The sequence below is a fragment of the Nilaparvata lugens genome, chromosome 2, assembly GCF_014356525.2.
Source record: "Nilaparvata lugens isolate BPH chromosome 2, ASM1435652v1, whole genome shotgun sequence".
NCBI classification, from domain to species: Eukaryota; Metazoa; Arthropoda; class Insecta; order Hemiptera; family Delphacidae; genus Nilaparvata; species Nilaparvata lugens.
The window spans coordinates 71,387,247-71,407,739 of record NC_052505.1 but is presented as its reverse complement, the minus strand read 5'-3'; the positions used below and the strand labels follow the sequence as shown (position 1 = coordinate 71,407,739).

The 20,493-nt window shown below is 34.2% G+C and overlaps 3 protein-coding genes across 8 annotated transcripts in view; 2 read left to right on the top strand and 1 right to left on the bottom strand.

Annotated features, from left to right (window-relative positions):
• Window positions 1–10,618, bottom strand: LOC111054232 (polyubiquitin). Of its 2 annotated transcripts, none has more exons than XM_039421619.1 (2): window positions 10,365–10,618; window positions 1–753 (listed from the first exon to the last, which is right to left on the bottom strand). In XM_039421619.1, exon 2 carries the CDS (start codon window positions 733–735, stop codon window positions 274–276), a length of 462 nt encoding a protein of 153 aa, XP_039277553.1. In that variant the 5' UTR covers window positions 736–753; window positions 10,365–10,618; the 3' UTR covers window positions 1–273. The 2 variants fall into 2 exon arrangements, with proteins under 2 accessions (XP_039277553.1, XP_039277551.1); XM_039421617.1 differs by lacking the exon at window positions 10,365–10,618 and adding an exon at window positions 9,689–9,864.
• LOC120349961 lies at window positions 5,246–7,417 on the top strand. The gene is made up of 2 exons (XM_039421616.1): window positions 5,246–7,017; window positions 7,378–7,417. The coding sequence occupies exon 1, from the start codon at window positions 5,516–5,518 to the stop codon at window positions 6,707–6,709; it is 1,194 nt and encodes a 397-aa protein (XP_039277550.1). The 5' UTR covers window positions 5,246–5,515; the 3' UTR covers window positions 6,710–7,017; window positions 7,378–7,417.
• Window positions 10,619–16,799: 6,181 nt separating the features above from the next.
• Window positions 16,800–20,493, top strand: part of LOC111054230 (histone acetyltransferase p300) — a 68,731-nt gene continuing 65,037 nt past the window's right edge. For 4 of the 5 annotated variants that reach the window (XM_039421615.1, XM_039421614.1, XM_039421613.1 and 1 more), the window contains exons 1-4: window positions 16,856–16,956; window positions 18,021–18,349; window positions 19,482–19,627; window positions 20,183–20,300. In XM_039421615.1, coding sequence (XP_039277549.1) covers window positions 18,071–18,349; window positions 19,482–19,627; window positions 20,183–20,300 — 543 coding nt within the window. In that variant the 5' untranslated portion in view covers window positions 16,856–16,956; window positions 18,021–18,070. Of the gene's footprint in view, window positions 16,957–18,020; window positions 18,350–19,481; window positions 19,628–20,182; window positions 20,301–20,493 lie in introns of all 5 variants that reach the window. The other variant, XM_039421612.1, reaches the window with a different exon arrangement.

Sequence of the window (20,493 nt, the reverse complement as noted above, 5' to 3'; positions counted from 1 at the left end):
ATTTATCTAGTAAGAGATTTATTGAATGCAAAATTGATAAATTTCACAACTACTAAGGAAGCATTTTGAAGCTGCTAGAATGATCAAAATATAAACTCATTATTGAAATTATAAAATATGAAAATTGTGATAGTGGAATCACTAAAAAATTTACTGAGAATTTGAGTCCAACTAAGTACTAGTGTGGAATGCAAGAAAAAACTAAAGAAAAATGATGAAAGTTACTTGTAGATTTGGAATGGATTAGAATTAGCAGCTTGACTCAAAGAAATGTTAAAATCCACCACGGAGACGCAGCACCAGATGGAGAGTGGACTCCTTCTGGATATTATAGTCGGACAGAGTACGACCGTCTTCCAACTGCTTTCCTGCGAAGATCAGACGCTGCTGGTCAGGTGGAATTCCCTCCTTATCCTGGATTTTCGCCTTCACATTCTCAATGGTGTCAGAAGGCTCGACTTCAAGAGTGATGGTCTTGCCAGTCAGGGTCTTCACGAAAATCTGCATTCCTCCTCTAAGACGGAGTACGAGATGGAGAGTTGATTCCTTCTGGATATTATAGTCGGACAGAGTACGACCGTCTTCCAACTGCTTTCCTGCGAAGATCAGACGCTGCTGGTCAGGTGGAATTCCCTCCTTATCCTGGATTTTCGCCTTCACATTCTCAATGGTGTCAGAAGGCTCGACTTCAAGAGTGATGGTCTTGCCAGTCAGGGTTTTCACAAAAATCTGCATTTTTAATCCTTAGTGAACCTGAAACAAGCAATTTATTGGGCTATTATGTTGTTTTCATATTGTATTCTGAAACAATACAAATTTAATTTTCGTAATTCAGTGACAGGAATTGTGTTTGTGGTATGAACAGTCCAGGAGATAGTCGAAGAAATTAATAAGTATCCCAAGTAACAAATCCTCATGACATCAGGATCTACATAATACTATTTTTTGCCAATTATTTTGAACACTTGAAAATTGACTCAGACAGGTAAATTATCAAATTGCTAGAAGCAGAATCCCATTTTTATTATAACTGAAGCTCCTAATTCCATTGACATTGGATTTGATTCAATATTTGAAAATTCACATTTTTTTATTATAATCTAATATATAAGCAGAATAGTTGTAAGTTTTAAAAATGCTACGAGTTCAAACCCATTCAATTTGATATTACTAAGGAGTTTTTCCTCAATTCTTGATACCAATAAACATAATTGACAGAGATATACAAACTCCGATACATATAGGCTACACACAGAAAGAAGTAATGTATAACTATACTGTTAATGAATTAACTATTCAAATTAACATGAAGGGATAGGAAATAATTATATATGTTTGAGGCATTATCAATAATTCGGTACTGAAAAATTACTACTGAACTGATTAGCTTGAACTATATAATAAAGATTCTGAATCTACAAAGGATGGATAAAGGCCTTGATTCATTTTTATTAATTAATCAGTTCTAATTTTAATAATTTAACAGATTTATTCGACTGGAAATACAAAGTCTTGTCCTGACCAATGATTGTGGCTACATAAGCAAAAAGCAAACTAAAACTATCCAGGTGCAGGACATTAATCATCAACAGAACAGTAGCGGGCCAAGTACTGAGCCTTGAGGCACACCATGTGGTACATTTTCATTATTTGGCACCCATTATTAAAACTAACTGCTTTCTATCCTTGAGGTAGTCGGCAACCATCTTCCACTCTCTTCTCCGGAACCCATGTCTTGCCAGCTTTCTCAACAAGATGCCATGAGACACAATCAACGGCTTTTGAGAGATAGGCAGCATACAACATGGTAAAAATGGCTCTAATATTTCCCAACTCTGGAGTATACCATTCATTTTTATGCCCTTTTTGCGTTCTATCAGTTTCAAAATTTGGTTTGCAGGCTACTGCTGGGCATGACAGGTTATATGATTCTGTTGGTTTATCGGAATAGATTAAATTTTCCTCACTTGTATAGATTGTGTGCAGTAAATTCCAATTCATCCCTATAAGGTGTTTTCGAAACACTGATACATCTCACATCGATCAGCACAGCACAGTGATCTGCCACCAGTGGGTTCACAATCTCAGCCTTATAATTGTTTGAACAGGCATTGGTTGCTACAGCATCTAGGCAGTTCTTTCCTCTTGTTGGCTCAAGGACAGTGCCACACCACCATTTTTATGAGCAGTACAACAATACACATTTGCAAGACCCATTGTAATATCTTCCAACCTTATTTTCATTAAAGAAGTCAGTTTCGTCCTGTTCGAGCCTTAGATATTGAACATTTATAAAACAAAATCGTAGGCTATCATTAGAAACTGTATCATCCCTTGCATTAGCAGAAACTAATTTACTGGGTGATGAAGCTTTGCGTGCCGAAAAGCCTGGTATTGTTTGAGTTTTGTAATCTAAAATTGGCTACAATAAGGCCAACAAGCACGCTGGAAATAATTTTCTTTATCTTCAGCTACAACTCTCAGTTTGAAAGATTTTTAGTATTGACTCTTACTTCTTCACAATAAACAGGTTTAGAGTTGAAATGATTAAATGAAATGACAGTTTGAAAATCTTCTATTAGATCATCAGGAGAGAAAGATACAAAAAACCATTCCCTATTTTTATCTGAATTGAATTTATGATAATCTGATTTTTTGCCAATTATGAAGTGCCAATTATTTTGTTTCTACTGCCTTCAAGAGGATTAAAGATAACACTTGTTATGGTACTGCTCTTTTGTTTGTCAGGTTTTGAATTATCCAGCTTTTTAGACAAAATCCTATCAAAACTTCAACTGAGTTGCATCCAGAATTTACGTCTTTGTCAGTAAGCACTTTAAATAATTATGTTCATTATTTACAGTTCTGATCGAGCAGGTTGGCTTTATTTTGTGACCAAGAGATACATTTTTGGTACCACCGGCGTGGCTGAACCCTAAAGTCAGTTACACACACATTGATTTTTGTTCGTACAATTTTTTGTCGCCTTTATAAATTATATAAGATTTAACAGATGATATCAAACAAATGATGTTTGTCAAGTTCCGTCAAACTAGTAGAATTCATAAGGACGGCAAAATATCGTACAAGAAAAAATCGATGTGGATGTAACTGGCTTAACCTTGCAAGTAGGGCAGTACTATACAAAACCCCTACTGTCCTTCTATCATGCGATATTCTGTAATAGGCATTTAAAACAATCCTATATGAAACCAGTTTTAACATATCCCCTATTTACTATTTTCACAGAGACAACACTAAATGTTGACCCCGGAAACTGCAATCTTGATCCCCACCACCTATACCTGAATAGGTACTAACCAGATACTAGAACCACATGAATATAATATTATATTGGCTTTAATGTTGCATGTTGAACAGACTTTTAGTTTACTCAGAGACCAAGGAGTTATTTATATTGTTGTATTGATTTTCAAAAAGTATGCTGAAACTCAACATAACGAGACAAGTACGTATCTCAACATAACTTTTCAAAAGATAAAAAAATATTATTTACAAATTAAATGCTGTACTAGGCCTGGACCCACCGATACTTATGACTCAAAATCCAACAGTTTATCATAATAAAGACATGAAAAAATTCATCAATATAGAATAGAAGCTAAGCTTATTAGCATTAGTTATATTTTGTAAAATTATTTATTATGTAGACGACCAGGTACAATTTGTAATACTAGGTATGCTGAATTATATGAGACTTACTAGGTACAAGTTGGATTATAATATACAAAATGTCTTACAAAGAGGTTTACATGTTTAATATTATAGCCTATTGCGTGACCATTCATGCACCGAACGTTTTCAAATTTTACACAGTTCACAAAGTAGGTTCTGAAAATATTCTGGGAAAATTTCAGCTCCGTAATTCTTGTAATAACAAAATGACTGCATATTAAAAATTTTACCAATTCGCTTCCTGGAAAAACTATTGCCGCCATTTTGTTTCTACTAAGGAGCTGGAATTTTCCAATTATATTTTTAGAACCTACTTTTCAAACCTCTTTGTGGGATACCGTGTGTGGTAACTTGAATAGAAATAGGCCTACCTCAATTTAAACTATACTAATCATAAATCGACATTAACTGTATCAAATGAACTAAAAATGTAGTTGTGAGTTACGTTATTATTAAGCGTTTTAATTGCAATTTAATAATATTACAACATAGTATGCAACCTTAAGCTGCGTTTACACCAAAGTTATTTACAACATGTTGATACCGTAACTTAATTCTTATAGATACTATTCTTATAGATACTATTAGATTGAACATAACTTATTATACACAAAATGATGATCATATGTGTTAAGATTCTACTGCACACCCACCTAACAAGCTGAAAAGTAAGCATATTGCTTACACTCATACCTCAAGAATGGATTGAACTATTTCCTTGAAAGTTCGTAGGACTCAACTATATGCTTTTACAGAGAGCATACGCTTTTCATAATTTCATTATTTCTTCAAGTTTTTCTTATTTTAGCTATTTAAACATGAATTTGCTATTTTGGAAAAGAAGCATCGAGAAACGAATTTGAAAATACAGTGACCTTTAGAATAACAACACAAATCTAAATCCGTTTGAATTTTGTTCAAATTCCTAATAGTTTTGCAATAAACTGAGTCGTTAAATTGCAAATTTGAACCAAAAATGAACCGTTACATTGCCAACCTAGTTCGAGGGTTATTCTCCAGAGAGCTCTACTGTTGAAACGTAACCCCCACCACCTACTACTTACATACTAAGACTGCCCAGCAGTGTATCAATGAATGAATTGAATGAATGACCACAAGAAAGAGTGGGAATGGGAGGGGAATAGATGAGAAGTCTGTTACACTCTCTCTGTCTCTCAATTCCAGCTAGCTTTTGCCATATCCATGACATGTGTGACTTATTAGTTCGTTGAAACGTGACAGTGACAGTTCATCCAGTCATTTGTGATAAGTTACTATGGGTTTCCATTTATAGAAACGTTTTGCCTTGTTTATTCTAGACAATCCTTGTTAGTGAATAATACTTTTTCTATTCTATTCCTATTGACTTCGAATTACGTGAAATGTTATAAAAATGTTGAAGTGCATGCGACCAAATTATTTATCATAAAAAATGGACGAAACGCCGAAGCCTCATCAAAGTCGCCGACGCTTTAGACACAAAAGTGGACGCAGATTGAAACTTAGCGCAAAACCGCTTAAACGAAGGGGTACGATACAATCGGCTTATTGCTGACGGTGATAGTAGTGTCTATAAAACGTTGCTTGATCGGAGGCCCTATAAGAATACTACTATAGACTACTTAAAATTGAGTGTAGAAACCATCTTTTACGAAACTACTGCAATAAAATCAGAGAGATTGCTCTGACAAGCGATAAAGGACATAGCCCTATTACGTTACGCAAGAAGATAGGTGACAGGCTACTAAGACTAAGATACGGAGTTACAAGAGCAGTGATATACCATCAGAAAAATCCTAACAAAATTGAAAGGATCGAAATGTTGAAAGAGGACATTTTGAATGGACCGAATCACGTTTTTGGGGACCATGGAAACTGCAAAAATTATTTTTGCAGTGGTACAGACCTACGCAACTTACCAAATTTAGTGCCTAGTCTAGAAGCAGTTGGGCTTTTTCAGCGAGTCAAAAATGCTGCTCGTTTTTTGAGTCTACATGCCTCTAGTTTACTCGAAGATGTCGACAGCAACTACGTGGAGCACTACAACCACGCAGTTGCTAAATTTGTCGGTGGAAAGAGAATAAATTTCACATCTCGCGGAAGCTACCAGGCAAGGTGTGAGGGAGCTGTTGTTCAGCACAATACGGGAATGGCCCTGTATAACTTGCATAAAACTATGTGCAATTCTTCAAGTCCTGGAAGATTCTATAAGTCAGTCCAGGTTAAACGTAGAAAAAAGATAGAACAGGACAGAAGAAGGAGAAATATATCATCAAGAAAATCACTTTTCTCTACAGCCATCCAAAAAACAACAGTTGACCATGATTACGGACCGAATGCTCAACGCCCTGACATCAGTGAAAAAGAACTTGTCATTGAGAAAAATAGGTTTTTAGCCTCACTGGTGTTATCAGAAGAGAGCCGTCACCAGTTGGAAAGGACGACTGTCCTGCAGCATCACTCCGCTGAATGGCTTGAAGAGAGACGGAAAAGGATTACTGCATCAAATTTTGGACGAATAAGCAAGAGAAGGCCAAATACCGGATGTGAAAATGTAGTTCGCGAACTATTGTATGGGGGCGGTAAAAATTGTTCAGCAATGGAGTATGGGAGGATGAACGAGGAGGCTGCTCTGAAAAAAGTTAGTGAGATAGCTGGACAAAAAATTTTGAAATGTGGGCTATTCATTGATGCCGATTTTCCATTTCTGGCAGCATCGCCGGATGGATTATTAGAAGATGGGCATGGTATTGTGGAGGTAAAATGCCCTCAGACAATAAAGGACCTACTCCCAAGGGAAGCAGCAAAGTTGAAAATATTGAAATTTTGCAAAATTGAAGATACAAATATCGAATTGAACACAAACCATAACTACTACTATCAAATACAGGGACAACTCCACATTACGAAACGTCAGTACTGCTTATTTTGTATATGGTCGCCAAGGGGACAGAAGTTGTTACTGTATACAAAGATGAGCAGTTCTGGAGTTCGAAGATTCTTGAACAAGTGAAAAAATTTTATATGGACTGTGTATTGCCGGAACTTGTTGATCCTCGACACACGCGTTCAATGCCAATTCGAAATCCAGATTGGATTATTGAGGCGCAAGAAGCACGTAAGAAGAAATAATGATGACACAAACATAACTGGAAAATAAAAACAAATATTGTCACATACCACTTATTTATTATTAAAACTTACATTAAAGTATTATTAAAGTAATACTTTATTAAAGTAAACTTACATTAAAGTAATGTACCTAGGTTTCATAATGGCCTAGGCTTACATTACTTTAATGTAAGTTTTAATAATAAATAAGTGGTATGTGACAATATTTGTTTTTATTTTCCATTATGGAGAAATACCACAACATCTCCTCAAACACAATCAATTATACAAACATAACTATTCTTCCTTTTCTCCTTTTATAGTAGTAGTTATGGTTTGTGTTCAATTCTATATTTGTGTCTTCAATTTTGCAAAATTTCAATATTTTCATTTTTAACAAAGTCATTTTTCATTGTTCATTGCACCGGTAAGGGCATTTGTGCAGAGAGAAAAAGAGAAAGAAACGAGTGAGAGCGAGGAGGAGAATGAGAAGATTTAGAACGGAAAGAGTGAGGAGAAGTGGATGGAAAAGAGGGAGAAGAAGAATAAGGGGAAAAGAAGGAGGAGAAGGTGAAGGAGGAATGAGAAAAAGATTAAAAAGAAGGAGGAGAAGGTGAAGAAGGAGGAATAGGAGAAGAAAGAGGAGAAGGTGAAGAAGGAGAACAAGAAGAAGTGCTTATTATTTCTCAAAATTCACGTAATATTGTTTGAAGACCATCAAAATATTTTATCGTCTTATCTGTCTCAACTTCCGCTGAAATATATATTTAAAATACATAGAAATATATTTTCAATTACTTCTTTTATATTATTTTTTTATTATTAATAATACTTTTTTAGATTAATTTTTCCATTTTAAAACAAGTAATGAGTTTGTACTTCTCGCACACATTTTGTGTTTGAGAAAACTCTCAAAGAAAAGTTTTCTTCTGATATTGATAAATTGAAGTTGTAGGGTATAATAGTAGCTTCAGTTTCTAGTGTAATAGTAGTTCTAGTAACAGTATAGTGTATATTTATGTGATATTGAATTCCTGGGCTGACTACCTTTAGGATATAATTCAATTATCTTCTGACTTATTGTAGTTTATCAATGTATATATAGAAATATATTTTCAATTACTTCTTTTATATTATTTTTTTATTATTAATAATACTTTTTTAGATAAATTTTTCCATTTTAAAACAAGTAATGAGTTTGTACTTCTCGCACACATTTTGTGTTTGAGAAAACTCACAAAGAAAAGTTTTCTTCTGATATTGATAAATTTGAAGTTGTAGGGTATAATAGTAGCTTCAGTTTCTAGTGTAATAGTAGTTCTAGTAACAGTATAGTGTATATTTATGTGATATTGAATTCCTGGGCTGACTACCTTTAGGATATAATTCAATTATCTTTTGACTTATTGTAGTTTAGCAATGTAAATTAATAATTAATCCTATTCTATAAAACTAATTTACATTATCTAGCATGTTTACTTGAAGCTACACAATTTTTCCAACAAATCCGTCTAAATTGATTAAAAATAGCTGGTGAATGCAGCACTTCTAGAGGCTTTAATGTTCCAAGAAAATGTTTAACTGTTATTTTTATTCTTTTTTCTATTTATTTTATTTATATATTTTCAATTTTATTTATTTATCCATTACTATAATCTTTTTTGTTCTAATCTTTTCCATACTGTAATCATCTTGTTCAAAAGAACAATTTCATTCTTCCCAAACAGGTTCTGTAACCTATGGGTTATTACTGTAACCTATGTATATTGCTATAATGCTAAAAATTCGATTCAGATTTGACTTGAATTGTACAATTGATTGTAGATTACAAAACTAATAATTTTTTCAATATATTATTTTACGGAAATAAATTTTATTTGAATTTGTTTTTTTTTCAATTCAGAACCTGACAAGAACTTAGCTTATTTTTAAATTTACAAATGCCTGTTATGAAAGATTTTTCGTTACTCGCTCATTTACAAGGCCAAGAGTCATCAATATAAATAATTATTTTTGTATAACAGATTTATACATACTGTATAACAGTTATAGGCCTACTGATATAATAGAGAATCTAGCAATGATTTTGTTCAAATTGGTGTGAAATAGGTTGGAATGTTGCATTTCAAGATACGAGCAGCACTCATGAGAATAGCTTTGTCCCTTTTCTAGCATTCAATAACGTAGTAGCCAAATATACTTTGTCGTGTCTTGGTTGGAACGTGACTCATTGTTCCAGAACCAGAAATCATGAATGGAGACAGAGGTTTTTGTCATTTCTTTCTCCCTCCTTTTTGTTGCTCACTTGTAGCAATGGTCAATTGGTGGGGGATACACTTCTAGACTTCCAATATGTCTTTACTCCTCCAAACGAACTCTCTCCAGCGCTGAATCTGTCATAATGGGAAGTGGCGGAACTAAAATACGAAATTTCAGAGGTGTACAGTAGAATCTTAATGTGTTTGTCAAGTTTCGTTCAATCTAATAGAATCTATAAGGATTGAGTTATTAAGTTTTCAAAATGTTGAATGATTAAGCTATTTAACATTTTGTTAATAAATTTGGTGTAAACGCGGCTTTACCTACTTGAAATTTAAATGGCTGACACTCAGAATCAATCACAAGATTAATTACAACAAACCTTTTAAATAATATATATAATTATATATTTCAACAAATCAAATCAATCGTAGTTCAATGTTATCAATTTAAAATTTAGTTTTAAAAGATTATTTGTAATTAAAATAATTAATCTCAATTTGCTTGTACAGATAGACAAGGCTATTCTGGAAGATAACCAGATAGATGCGTTGGATGCTTATAAATAGCCTTTATGAGCAATAAAAATATTTGTGCAATTTTCAGCAATAAAACAACTTACCAGATAGAAAAAAACTCTAGATCGTGTGATTGATCAAGCTGCTGGAAACAATAATTTAACTTTAAATCCTTACACAAAATTAAGAACTGACGCTGACAGAGACAAAAGTGAAGTGACAAGAATGACAAAGCAAAAGCACAAACTGCAATAAACAAAATGGCGATGACACCACAGAATATATACAGAAAGATAGCCTCCGACCTAATCAATGCATTTTACATGGTAACAAGATCAACTTGTGTGCCGAGTCCGCGCCATCTTTGTATTTAGTAAGGTTCACGTTATAATGGCAGGTTAGGAAGATGTGAGAAAAGGGTTGCCAGATCTCAGCCTTGCCACCCAAACAGCTGATACTGGTATATCTGATCGATTTAACTGTTCATTATTGTTGAAAATGGTTAATTATATTTTATTTATCAATGAAATATATTTTTGAAGATGAAATAATAAATTTTCATGATTTAGATTAAATATTTTGTCAATTAGTTGAATTTATACATTGTTGAAAAACGATGTGGCAACATGACAATGCATGAAAGAGATAGCGCCATCTGCTTTGTTGAACAATAGACAAGGCTAGTCTGGAAGATAACCAGATAGATGCGTTGGATGCTTATAAATAGCCTTTATGAGCAATAAAAATGTTTGTGCAATTTTCAGCAATAAAACAACTTACCAGATAGAAAAAACTCTAGATCGTGTGATTGATCAAGCTGCTGGAAACAATAATTTAACTTTAAATCCTTACACAAAATTAAGAACTGACGCTGACAGAGACAAAAGTGAAGTGACAAGAATGACAAAGCACAAACTGCAATAAACAAAATGGCGATGACACCACAGAATATATACAGAAAGATAGCCTCCGAACTAATCAATGCATTTTACATGGTAACAAGATCAACTTGTGTGCCGAGTCCGCGCCATCTTTGTATCTAGTAAGGTTCACGTTATAATGGCAGGTTAGGAAGATGTGAGAAAAGGGTTGCCAGATCTCAGCCTTGCCACCCAAACAGCTGATACTGGTATATCTGATCGATTTAACTGTTCATTATTGTTGAAAATGGTTAATTATATTTTATTTATCAATGAAATATATTTTTTGAAGATGAAATAATAGATTTTCATGATTTAGATTAAATATTTTGTCAATTAGTTCAATTTATACATTGTTGAAAAACGATGTGGCAACATGACAATGCATGAAAGAGATAGCGCCATCTGCTTTGTTGAACAATAAACAAGGATAGCAGCACCATTGCAAATCACACACTACCATTATAACGTGGACCTCAATCAATAGAGTGAGGTCCACGACTCCATGTTATAATAGCAGAATTTGATTGACAATAGTTTATTGGTTTATTATACATGTCATCTTGTCAATAATAATGGATAGTGACAAGCACCATTTCAACAACAGTTATACAATGATAGAAAAAACAAGATATTGATACATAAAACACAATAATTGTACATAAAAGAACAACTCTCATCATAGCACAAAATAATGAATGTCTGTTTGTGTGTTTGTCTCTTTGTTTCCTATAGACTTGAAAACTACTTGACAGAATGGCGTGAAACTTTGGGAATATGTTGTGTGAATATTGGGGATGGTTTCTGAACAGAAATTTTAATAGGGGGGGGGGGGCTAATAATAATTATTTATTAATACATTTTACAGACCTATGTTATTGAAATTATATCGGCCGAGCGGCTACCGAAGAACGGAAAGATGATCATGATTCAAGATCATACTGTGATAATATGATTTAGCTCGCTCTTAAAGTTACCAGCTGTAAGAAACAGATAAATTGTGTACTGGTATTAAAACGATAGTTTGTCTATCTATTGACAATCAACAACAACTATGAAAACATTAATAATAAATGCTGCATGACTAAGCACATAGAAAGTCCGTATGGAGATGTAAATGAAAATATTGATTGTCAGATAAAGTTCATGATTCACCATATAAAGTGAAGTGCAACATGAGATACATTGACTTTTTGGCAGTACGAAGTTCGCCGGGTGAGCCAGTAACTTCTATCTAGACAACATTTTATAACTAATGCAACATATTCAATGGTAGATAATACTTTGCCACTCATGGTTGTTACTATCATTTGAAAAGGCATGTAGCCGTATCTCATTATAGCTTTGCAATTTTGTCAGTATGCCAGATTTCTATTTATACTTTTGACTTGACAGTAACTGTACCTGGACTGTACATAAAATATTCATAAGATGGTTCACTGTACACAGGGAAACAAGCATTCAGTTGCCATGACCCTTTGCAACCTAACCAAAGCATTTGATTGTATCTCCCATGATATATTGCCTGGAAAACTTGTGAGATATGATGTTAGTGGAGCCGTCCTGAGAGCAATGCAGGATTACCTTTCTGGACGTACCCAGGTGGTTATCAGACTCTTGATGGAGTCAAATCTGAAGCACTACAAGTGAACCATGGAGTTCCCCAAGGATCTATTCTGGGCCCTCTTCTTTTCCTAATTTTCATAAACGATCTCAGCATGAATGGAAAAGCATTATTGTTTGCGGATGACACCACTCTTGTTGCCCAGGATGAAGATCCCCAATTGGCCATCCTCTGGTCTGCCCAGCTGCTTGAAGAGGCCAGTTTGTGGTTGGAGGAAATGGACTGTGCATGAACCAGACTAAGATGCAGAACATGTTAATACACTCTGTGACACAGACCGCCTTCTTTTGGTGAGCCTGAAGTCAAGCTGCTTGGTTTTATGATAGATGCCTCACTGTTATGGGACCAGCACATTAACATGGTCTGTAATTGGCTCTCCAAGGTGACTTACCTGATGTGCAAGTTGAGAAAAATTGTGCCAGGAAGCTACCTGGTGACTGCGTACCATGCTTTGTTCCACAGTCATATTCACTATAGGATTGTGCTTTGGGGACATGTGGGTTGTTGTGAGAGGATTCTGCTTCTTCAAAAAAATGTGATCCGCATCATTAGCCTACATTCTCGCCATTTCTGGAACATTGCCGGCCACTGTTCAAAGAACTGCAGATCCTCACAGTCTCAAGTCAGTACCTGCTTACCTCATTAGTGCTCCTAAAGGAACAGCTACATAAATTCCAAGTGAGAGGCCAGGTTCATGATTATTTTACTAGTAGACGTGATGATGTGGACCTGCCACAATTGCTATTGGCCAGATCACACACCAGTTTCCCTATTTGCACCCTAAAAATATTCAACAGGCTCCCATTGTGTGTCCATGAATTGGAAGATAAACAATTTAAAAATGTGCTTTGAGATAAACTCCTCAAACTTCCACTCAAGTCCTTGAGTGAAGAGGAGATCAGTAATTTTATTTGTCTCTTTGACATGCAATTTCGATAGTTAGTGTGAATTTTATGAACCTTTATGTTTTTTAATTTCTATTTCAAAATCTATCCAGTTTGAAAACTGGTCATGAATTTGCAGCAGAGAACATGCTTTTTCCATGAAATGCTAATCCCAACAATTAGAAAACCATGTAACTCATGGCTCCTTGAAGGTACAGACTTGTGAATGATATCAATCTCTTTGTAATGATGTGTAGAAGAAGATTATCCATGATGATGGCCTCTAAAATGTTTGTCATCATAAAAAAACAAGATGGCGGCAAAAATACGTCAATTTTCAAGGAAACGTCTGTAATTCGAAAATGTCAGGATATCAGATCAATTCAGCCATCTAGAAGCTCCAAAATAATCATACTACAATATCCAAAAGATTTAGGCTATCCAATTCCAACAACTTTTACTATGGTGAATATAACTTCAATCTCTTGAAATCAGATTTTTTGGGACAAAATTTAATTTTTCACCCTGTAAATGTATTCAGAGTGAAAAAACACCAATACTATTGGCACAGTGTTGTAGAATATTTCTAAAGCTTCAAAATGACATCTAGTTGAGGGATAAGTCCATCTTCTACAGCTGGACCATCATTGGAAAAATAGAAAAACTATTAAAAACAATATATAAATCTTGAAGCACTCTTTATTTAAAAATTAAAAAAAAAATAAAGAGTGCTTCAAGACTTTTATATTGTTTTTAATTTTAAAAGTAGCCCATGAGAATGGAGTGTTTTTAGAAAAACTATTGTTTGCAGTGGAGAACACTTTCTTCACTATATGCCAAAACTGAACAATTGGAAAACCTCGTAACTTTATGACCCCTTGAAGGTACAGACCTGAAAATGGTATCAATCTCTTCGTGAAGATGAGTGGAAATAGATTATTCATTATGGCAATCTAAAAAATGAATGACATCATTGAAAAATCCAAGATGGTGGCCAAAAATCTGATTTCAAGAGATTGAAGTTGTATTCACCATAGTAAAAGTTGTTGGAATTAGATAAATCTTTCGGATATTGTAGTATGATTATTTTGGAGCTTCCAGATGGCTGAATTGATCCAATATTCACAACATTTTTAGAATTACAGACAATTTCTTGAAAATCGACATATCTTTGCCGCCATCTTGTTTTTTATGATGACAAACATTTCTGAGATTGCCATCATGAATAATCTTTTTCTACACATCATTACAAAAAGATTGATACCATTCCCTAGTCTGTACCACGGTCACCAATTGTTACACGCAGGGCCGCCCCAAGGTTAATTGGAGTTTTTGATATTCCCCCCCACCCATATAGCGCAGTAAGGTAGTATTTAAAAGTAAAGCCACATTGCTCTTCCAGGAGGAGAGCTTCCATTTCTTTTCTTTGATTACTTCCATTATGGGCTTCATCCTTTCCTTGATAACCATGCTATAGTGAGGTCCACGTTATAATGGCAGTGAAGAAAGATAGAAGAAAAACGTTGCCAAGTCTCTCCATTTTGCCACTGACTGTACACAGCTGAAACTCAATTCATCCCATTAAATTTAATCTGAAAATAATTATCATTTCCTTGATAAAATAATTAATTTATTGTCAAATTAATCAAGAAAATATATTTTTTCATAATTTGATTCAAAAATTTGCTTCCATACCTGAGATCAGAATTTTATTTTTATACAAACCTGAAATGGCAGCTAATTTAAAAAGCTGTGATACAACAATCTGAATTTCAAAACAACAGAAATTAAGTTATTTGGTAGGTATTCTATTCCAATTTCTTTTGAAAATAATAGAAAAATTGAAATCCTATTTAAAAATAAGTAATTTCAATGAATTAATTCTGAAATAACTTTTCAATATTATTTATACCGGTAGAAGTAGGTCTAACCTATATGGGTAGGTCAACTGAAGCATGGATGAAGTCCAGAATGGTTAGCTATCAACTTTTAAAATCTCATTTCATGTATTTTAATTTGTGTTTCTCATACGGTAATGTTTAAAAATTATTTCATTGTTTCAAAAATACATTTTAAATCAATTACACGACTTGTGTACTCAAGTATTTTGATAGAATGAAGAAAAAAAATGACGGCTGAGAATTGTTTGGTCAGTTTTGTACAGTCACTTTCAAAGGTGAATATAAAATATTCTGGCAAATAGACAACATTGCAAAGTGAGAGAGAGATAGTGCTATCTATTTTGTTGTATGATAGAAAAGGACAGCAACAGTATAATTGTCAATCGTACACTGCCATTATAATGTGGACCTCACTATATAGATTTTGTAAGCAGTGTTTAGCAAGCTGATTCCTCTATAGTTGTCACAGGAGCTTTTTAGTCCAGTCAATATAGACATAAAAAGGGGGTTTGCTTGCAATTTATATTGTAGTTCTGATCTTTTAGGGCCGGTTTTTGAGCTCGGGATCTATAAGTTCTAGACTTACAGAGTCCAAGAACAAAATAAGCTCTCGTGTCTAAATTGACTTTCTGAGTCACGATTTCATCTTCTAAACCCCGGGGTCTATTGAGTTCTCAACTTTTGGGCTGTTCTCCAAAACCATGGTTGGCAACAAGACTTGTAATCTACTTGTACCTTTGTGAAACAGGCCCCAGGACTTCAATGCAGTAAACATGAGGGAAATTCACAATATTTTGTTGCTGCTGTGTTGTTGGCATTATAGCCTTAGACCAGTTATAGAATAGACACGGCCCATTGTATATTCATACTGAAAGTCGATAAAGCCAACATCTACTGCCAAATCCACCCATCTTGACGACACAGCAGTGACGTCACGCATCATATAGAAATTATAGAAAACTTATTTGAGTTTATATTTAATTTACTTATTTTAGTTGTGTTTCTGTGGTGTTTAACTTACATTGTTGTTAAACATAGCTTGTTTTCCATAGCAGATTGTTATTTATCTATGTAATTATTATTTATGAAAATGGTAATCTGTGCAGCATATAATTGCACTGAAATTTTTACGGGAAATAAGTGGAATATCTTCTCATGCATAAGTTGAAATTTATACACATAGATATTGTATGTTGTAACTGTAAAGGTGCGTACAGATATACGCGCCGCGAACATGAGCAATTCACTTTCAATCAGCTGACTATACCTGTTTTTACAGAAACGGTATAAGATATAGATATAAAAAGCTTGACATCAGCTGATTAAAAGTGAATTGCTCATGTTCGCAGCGCATAAATCTGTACGCACCTTAATATTATCCTTGGTTATGATGTAAGTGAACTCATTGCAGCATGACAATAAATTAGTTTTTTAGGCTACCATACCTTATTATTTTCAAAACACATTATAACTTTGAAGTCGATTATAACACATTATAACTTAAATGATATAGTTTTTGCCCGTAGCTAGAAATAACCTAAAAACACCATGAATCTGAATTAAACACAATCTGAAAGTTTTCCAAACGATGCGTGACGTCACTGTTGTGACGTCAAGATGGGTGGATTTGGCAGTAGATTTTGGCTTCAGAGGCTAGACTTCCCAACGTTTCTATTCTATAACTAGTCTAAGGGTGTGCCATACAAGATTTTTAAATTTGCCGCCAAGATTACAGGTGTGTTTGAGAATAAAAATCTAATCTCAGCTATGAAAGCAAAGTTTAGAATCAAATTATGGAAAATATCTATTATTTTATCAATAATTTTTTTAATTTGACATGAAATTAATAATTCATTATTGCTATATTGATATAAATATTATTTATTAATTATTTATACCGGTACCAGTAACCTATTATAACCTATAACTCAACGTTAACGGTAGAATAGAACTGAAGCATGGGCGAGTTCGATACGAGATACGAGTAGGAAAGTTACTGGTTAGTGATCCTCAAAGTTATCATCTTCTAAATTGTCATTTTAGGTATAATTTTTGTTTCTCATACGTTAATATCCGACAATTATTCCATTTTTTCAAGAATACATATTTTAAACAATAAATCGACTTGTTTGTTCAAAAGCGTACACTACAACTCGTGTTTACATGTCGAATGGATTTTTTTGTGAATAAACGTTAATAATTTAACTGATATTAACTTTTTATAAAAATGGCTTTTAATTTTTTTCCAATACACACTTTAACTATTCAGAACTCTTAATATTCTCGGTTTTAGATTTGTATTTCTCATTTCTCATAGCTTCATTCGATTCCAAATTCAAACTTACTTCATTTTTTTACAAAAGTTATGAGTTTGTCGAAATAGGCTAATAGTTTACATATTATAATTACTCTCTTTTTGAATAATAATTATCATCGTTGTCAATCCTTCAGTTGTCTTGTCTCTGGAGGCCGGTTTCCAAACTAAAGGATTTAGCTAAGTTATAGACTACAGCTAGATTCAGCCGATTAGTTTACATATTATAATTGCTCTCTTTTTGAGTAATAATAATCATCGTTGTCAATCCTTCAGTTGTCTTGTCTCTGGAGGCCGGTTTCCAAACTAAAGGATTTAACTAAGTTCTAGACTACAGCTGGATTCAGCCGATTCAGAAAATTGGCTTTCCGAAACGGGGCGTGGTCGTAGTTTTTATGATAATCTTTATTTTCTTATTTCTATAATTCGAAATTTTTTCCTTGACAAAATGAAACATTCCTAAATGATTCAAAATAGCAGAAACTTTACACTATCTCTTCTTTATTTTATTTAGTGTTTAATTTTCTATTTTTTCGAAATTTAATTTGAACGTGGACTGCGGCCCCGTTTTGGAAAGTCAATTTTCTGACTGTAGCTGTTAAAAGTCTAGAACTTAATTAAATACCGAGCACGAAACCGGACCTAAATGTTTTGCTATTTGAGTTGTTGATAATTCCCACTGGTAATGAATTCAAGATTTTCGACTCATGTTCTGGCTTAGCTACAAAAAATCTTGTTTGATTTCTTGGTTGGTCAACTTCAAGTGACGATTGCATGTGTCGGTGTGTTGCAGTTGCGACGCATCAAGTATCGAACAACACGCTGAACCCGTCTCAGTCGGACATGCAACGCGCGTACGACGCACTGGGCAACGCGTGTCCGACAGGCACCGGCCAGCTGCTAGCTCCGACGGCGGAGCCGCCCAACCAGTGCGTCCTTGCCCCCAACCAGTCACCGGGGGCGGCATCCAACGCCAGCCTGCCATTGATGGAGGGCATGGGTGAGGGAGGCGATGGAGTGGCGGCGACTGCGCAGACGGCCGCCTCCATACAGCAAACGGTCGCCATCATGCAGAACACACTGTTTGACTTCTCGCTCAGCTCAGATTCGCCCAGCACCAGTGTAAGTGCATGTTCTTAGAAGTATATAATTAATTGTATTTCTATGTTTTGAAATCGATGTGGTGGATATGGAAACAAGTTAATCAATCAGTGTTCATGCTCAGAATCAATAAGTTGATTTTCTGCTTTGTTGTGAATGTGATGTTGTTGTGGATATCCTTTCCAAAAATTCACAATGAATGGAAACGACTTGATATTGTCACAACCACTAATTAGAATAGATTTTGCATATTATTCATTCAGTGTTCAAGCTAAAAAAATAGTTGATTCTCTGCTTCGTTGTAAATGTAATGTTGAAATCCTTTTCACAAATCCACAATGTATTAAAACGACCTTTATTGTCAAAACCACTAATAAGTCTGAAACCAAAAATTAGGGCCAGACTATATTAAACGTTTTCAGAAGGCGTTTTTTAGAATCGAAAGGGCAGGAAGCTCTCCGATTGGCTGATTGGGTTGGCGCCTGAAAAACCGCTTAATGTGGTCTGGCCCTTGGCCACACTATCAAGTCGTTCTCATTCAATTTATAATAAATTGATGGTTGAACATTGTTTCAAACCAAATTGTCAATAATATTACTTACTCTCAAAAAATACAGTGCACAGTTAAATTCTTTATTTCAATTTCTCCAGTTGATACAATCTTACAACAGTACAGTCAACAATGTTTTTGGCTGTAGTCCAACAAACAAATAGAAAAGTATGTGCAGAATATAGTTGACGATACACTCATTCAATAGCACAATATTCACTATATTCGAAATGAATCACCTATTGTTTTTATTTAAAAATGCGTCATTTAGAATAATTACATAGTTCCTTTGATTTATTACTAAAAACCGCGACATTCATAGAAAAATCCAGGTAAATGTTGCTGTACAAATATAAGTACAATACATGAATTAGTCATTATGTGAGTACTCATAATGTTTATTATACATAAATAATAGCCCATAAACTACTTGCACGTTGAACATAAATGCCACCTTCTGTTTCATTGTATAATAGTTTGAAAGATACGATAATGAAATTATAGTTCAGAAATTGAAGTAATAAATCTAAATTGCCAGATTCTTGAAAGAAGTTCCTTAATTGAATTGAAAATATGCAATCGTTCCTTTTTTCTATATTGTAGATCGGTGCTGGAGATGATAGTTTGGCTAGCCTTGAGCTGCCCGCTGGCTTACAGCCGAACCAAGTGACAGCGACGCCAGTCCAAGGCACTAAAGAGTGGCACCAGACAGTCACAACCGATCTCAGAAGCAGCCTCGTCCGGAAATTGTATGTATCTCTTTTTTCAATCATCTAACATCTTTACTGTCTAGTTTTTGAACAGCCCAATCCAACCAATACCTATCAATAAAAAAAAGTATTGTTAAATTTTCACTGTGAAAATTTACCTACAAAAGTTTTACCTACATGGTGTTAGTATGAAGGAGGTCTTTTAACTAGCCTATACTAGGCCTATGTATATTTTTAGAAGAAATATAATATATATATATATATATATATATATATATATATATATATATATATATTGTCTTGAAGAGTTTTATATTAACGTTGTAGACATGTAGACAAACTGGTTGCAATTTTTTTCATTTTGTTGAACTGGAATTCCTAGCAATCATTTCCAATTTTTAGAAGTGAACGACTGATGAAGAAATGTTTACTAGAATTGGAATTTCATGTTGTATAATGATCTAAAAATGTTTACAATATTTCGATTATATTATACAGTAAATTGATTGTGTCTGAATTCAACAAGTTGTAATGTGAAAGTGTGTTTTGCGTATGTTTTTGAGTGAGTTTGTTTCACTGTTATTGGTTTTTCAGGGCGCAGGCAATATTCCCTACCCCAGATCCACAAGCAATGTTGGATAAACGAATGCACGCTCTTATAGCTTATGCTCGAAAAATTGAAGGAGAAATGTACGAAATGGCTAACTCAAGGGTAACTATCTCGAGTTTCAATTATTGTAGTTTACCGATATAGTCTTGAAAGAAATTGAAATGTATCAAGTAGAGGATTCAACTTGATAATTGTACATTATTAATAAAAACGTGTGATTGTAGTTTTGACTTGGTATGCAATCTGTAAATCAATTAATAAGCAATGTATATAATACTAGCTTACCCGGCGAACT

Excerpts from the sequence above, each read along its gene's own strand:
- LOC111054232 (XM_039421619.1), bottom strand. The coding sequence starts at position 735 with ATGCAGATTTTTGTGAAAACCCTGACTGGCAAGACCATCACTCTTGAA.
- LOC120349961 (XM_039421616.1), top strand. The coding sequence starts at position 5,516 with ATGTTGAAAGAGGACATTTTGAATGGACCGAATCACGTTTTTGGGGAC.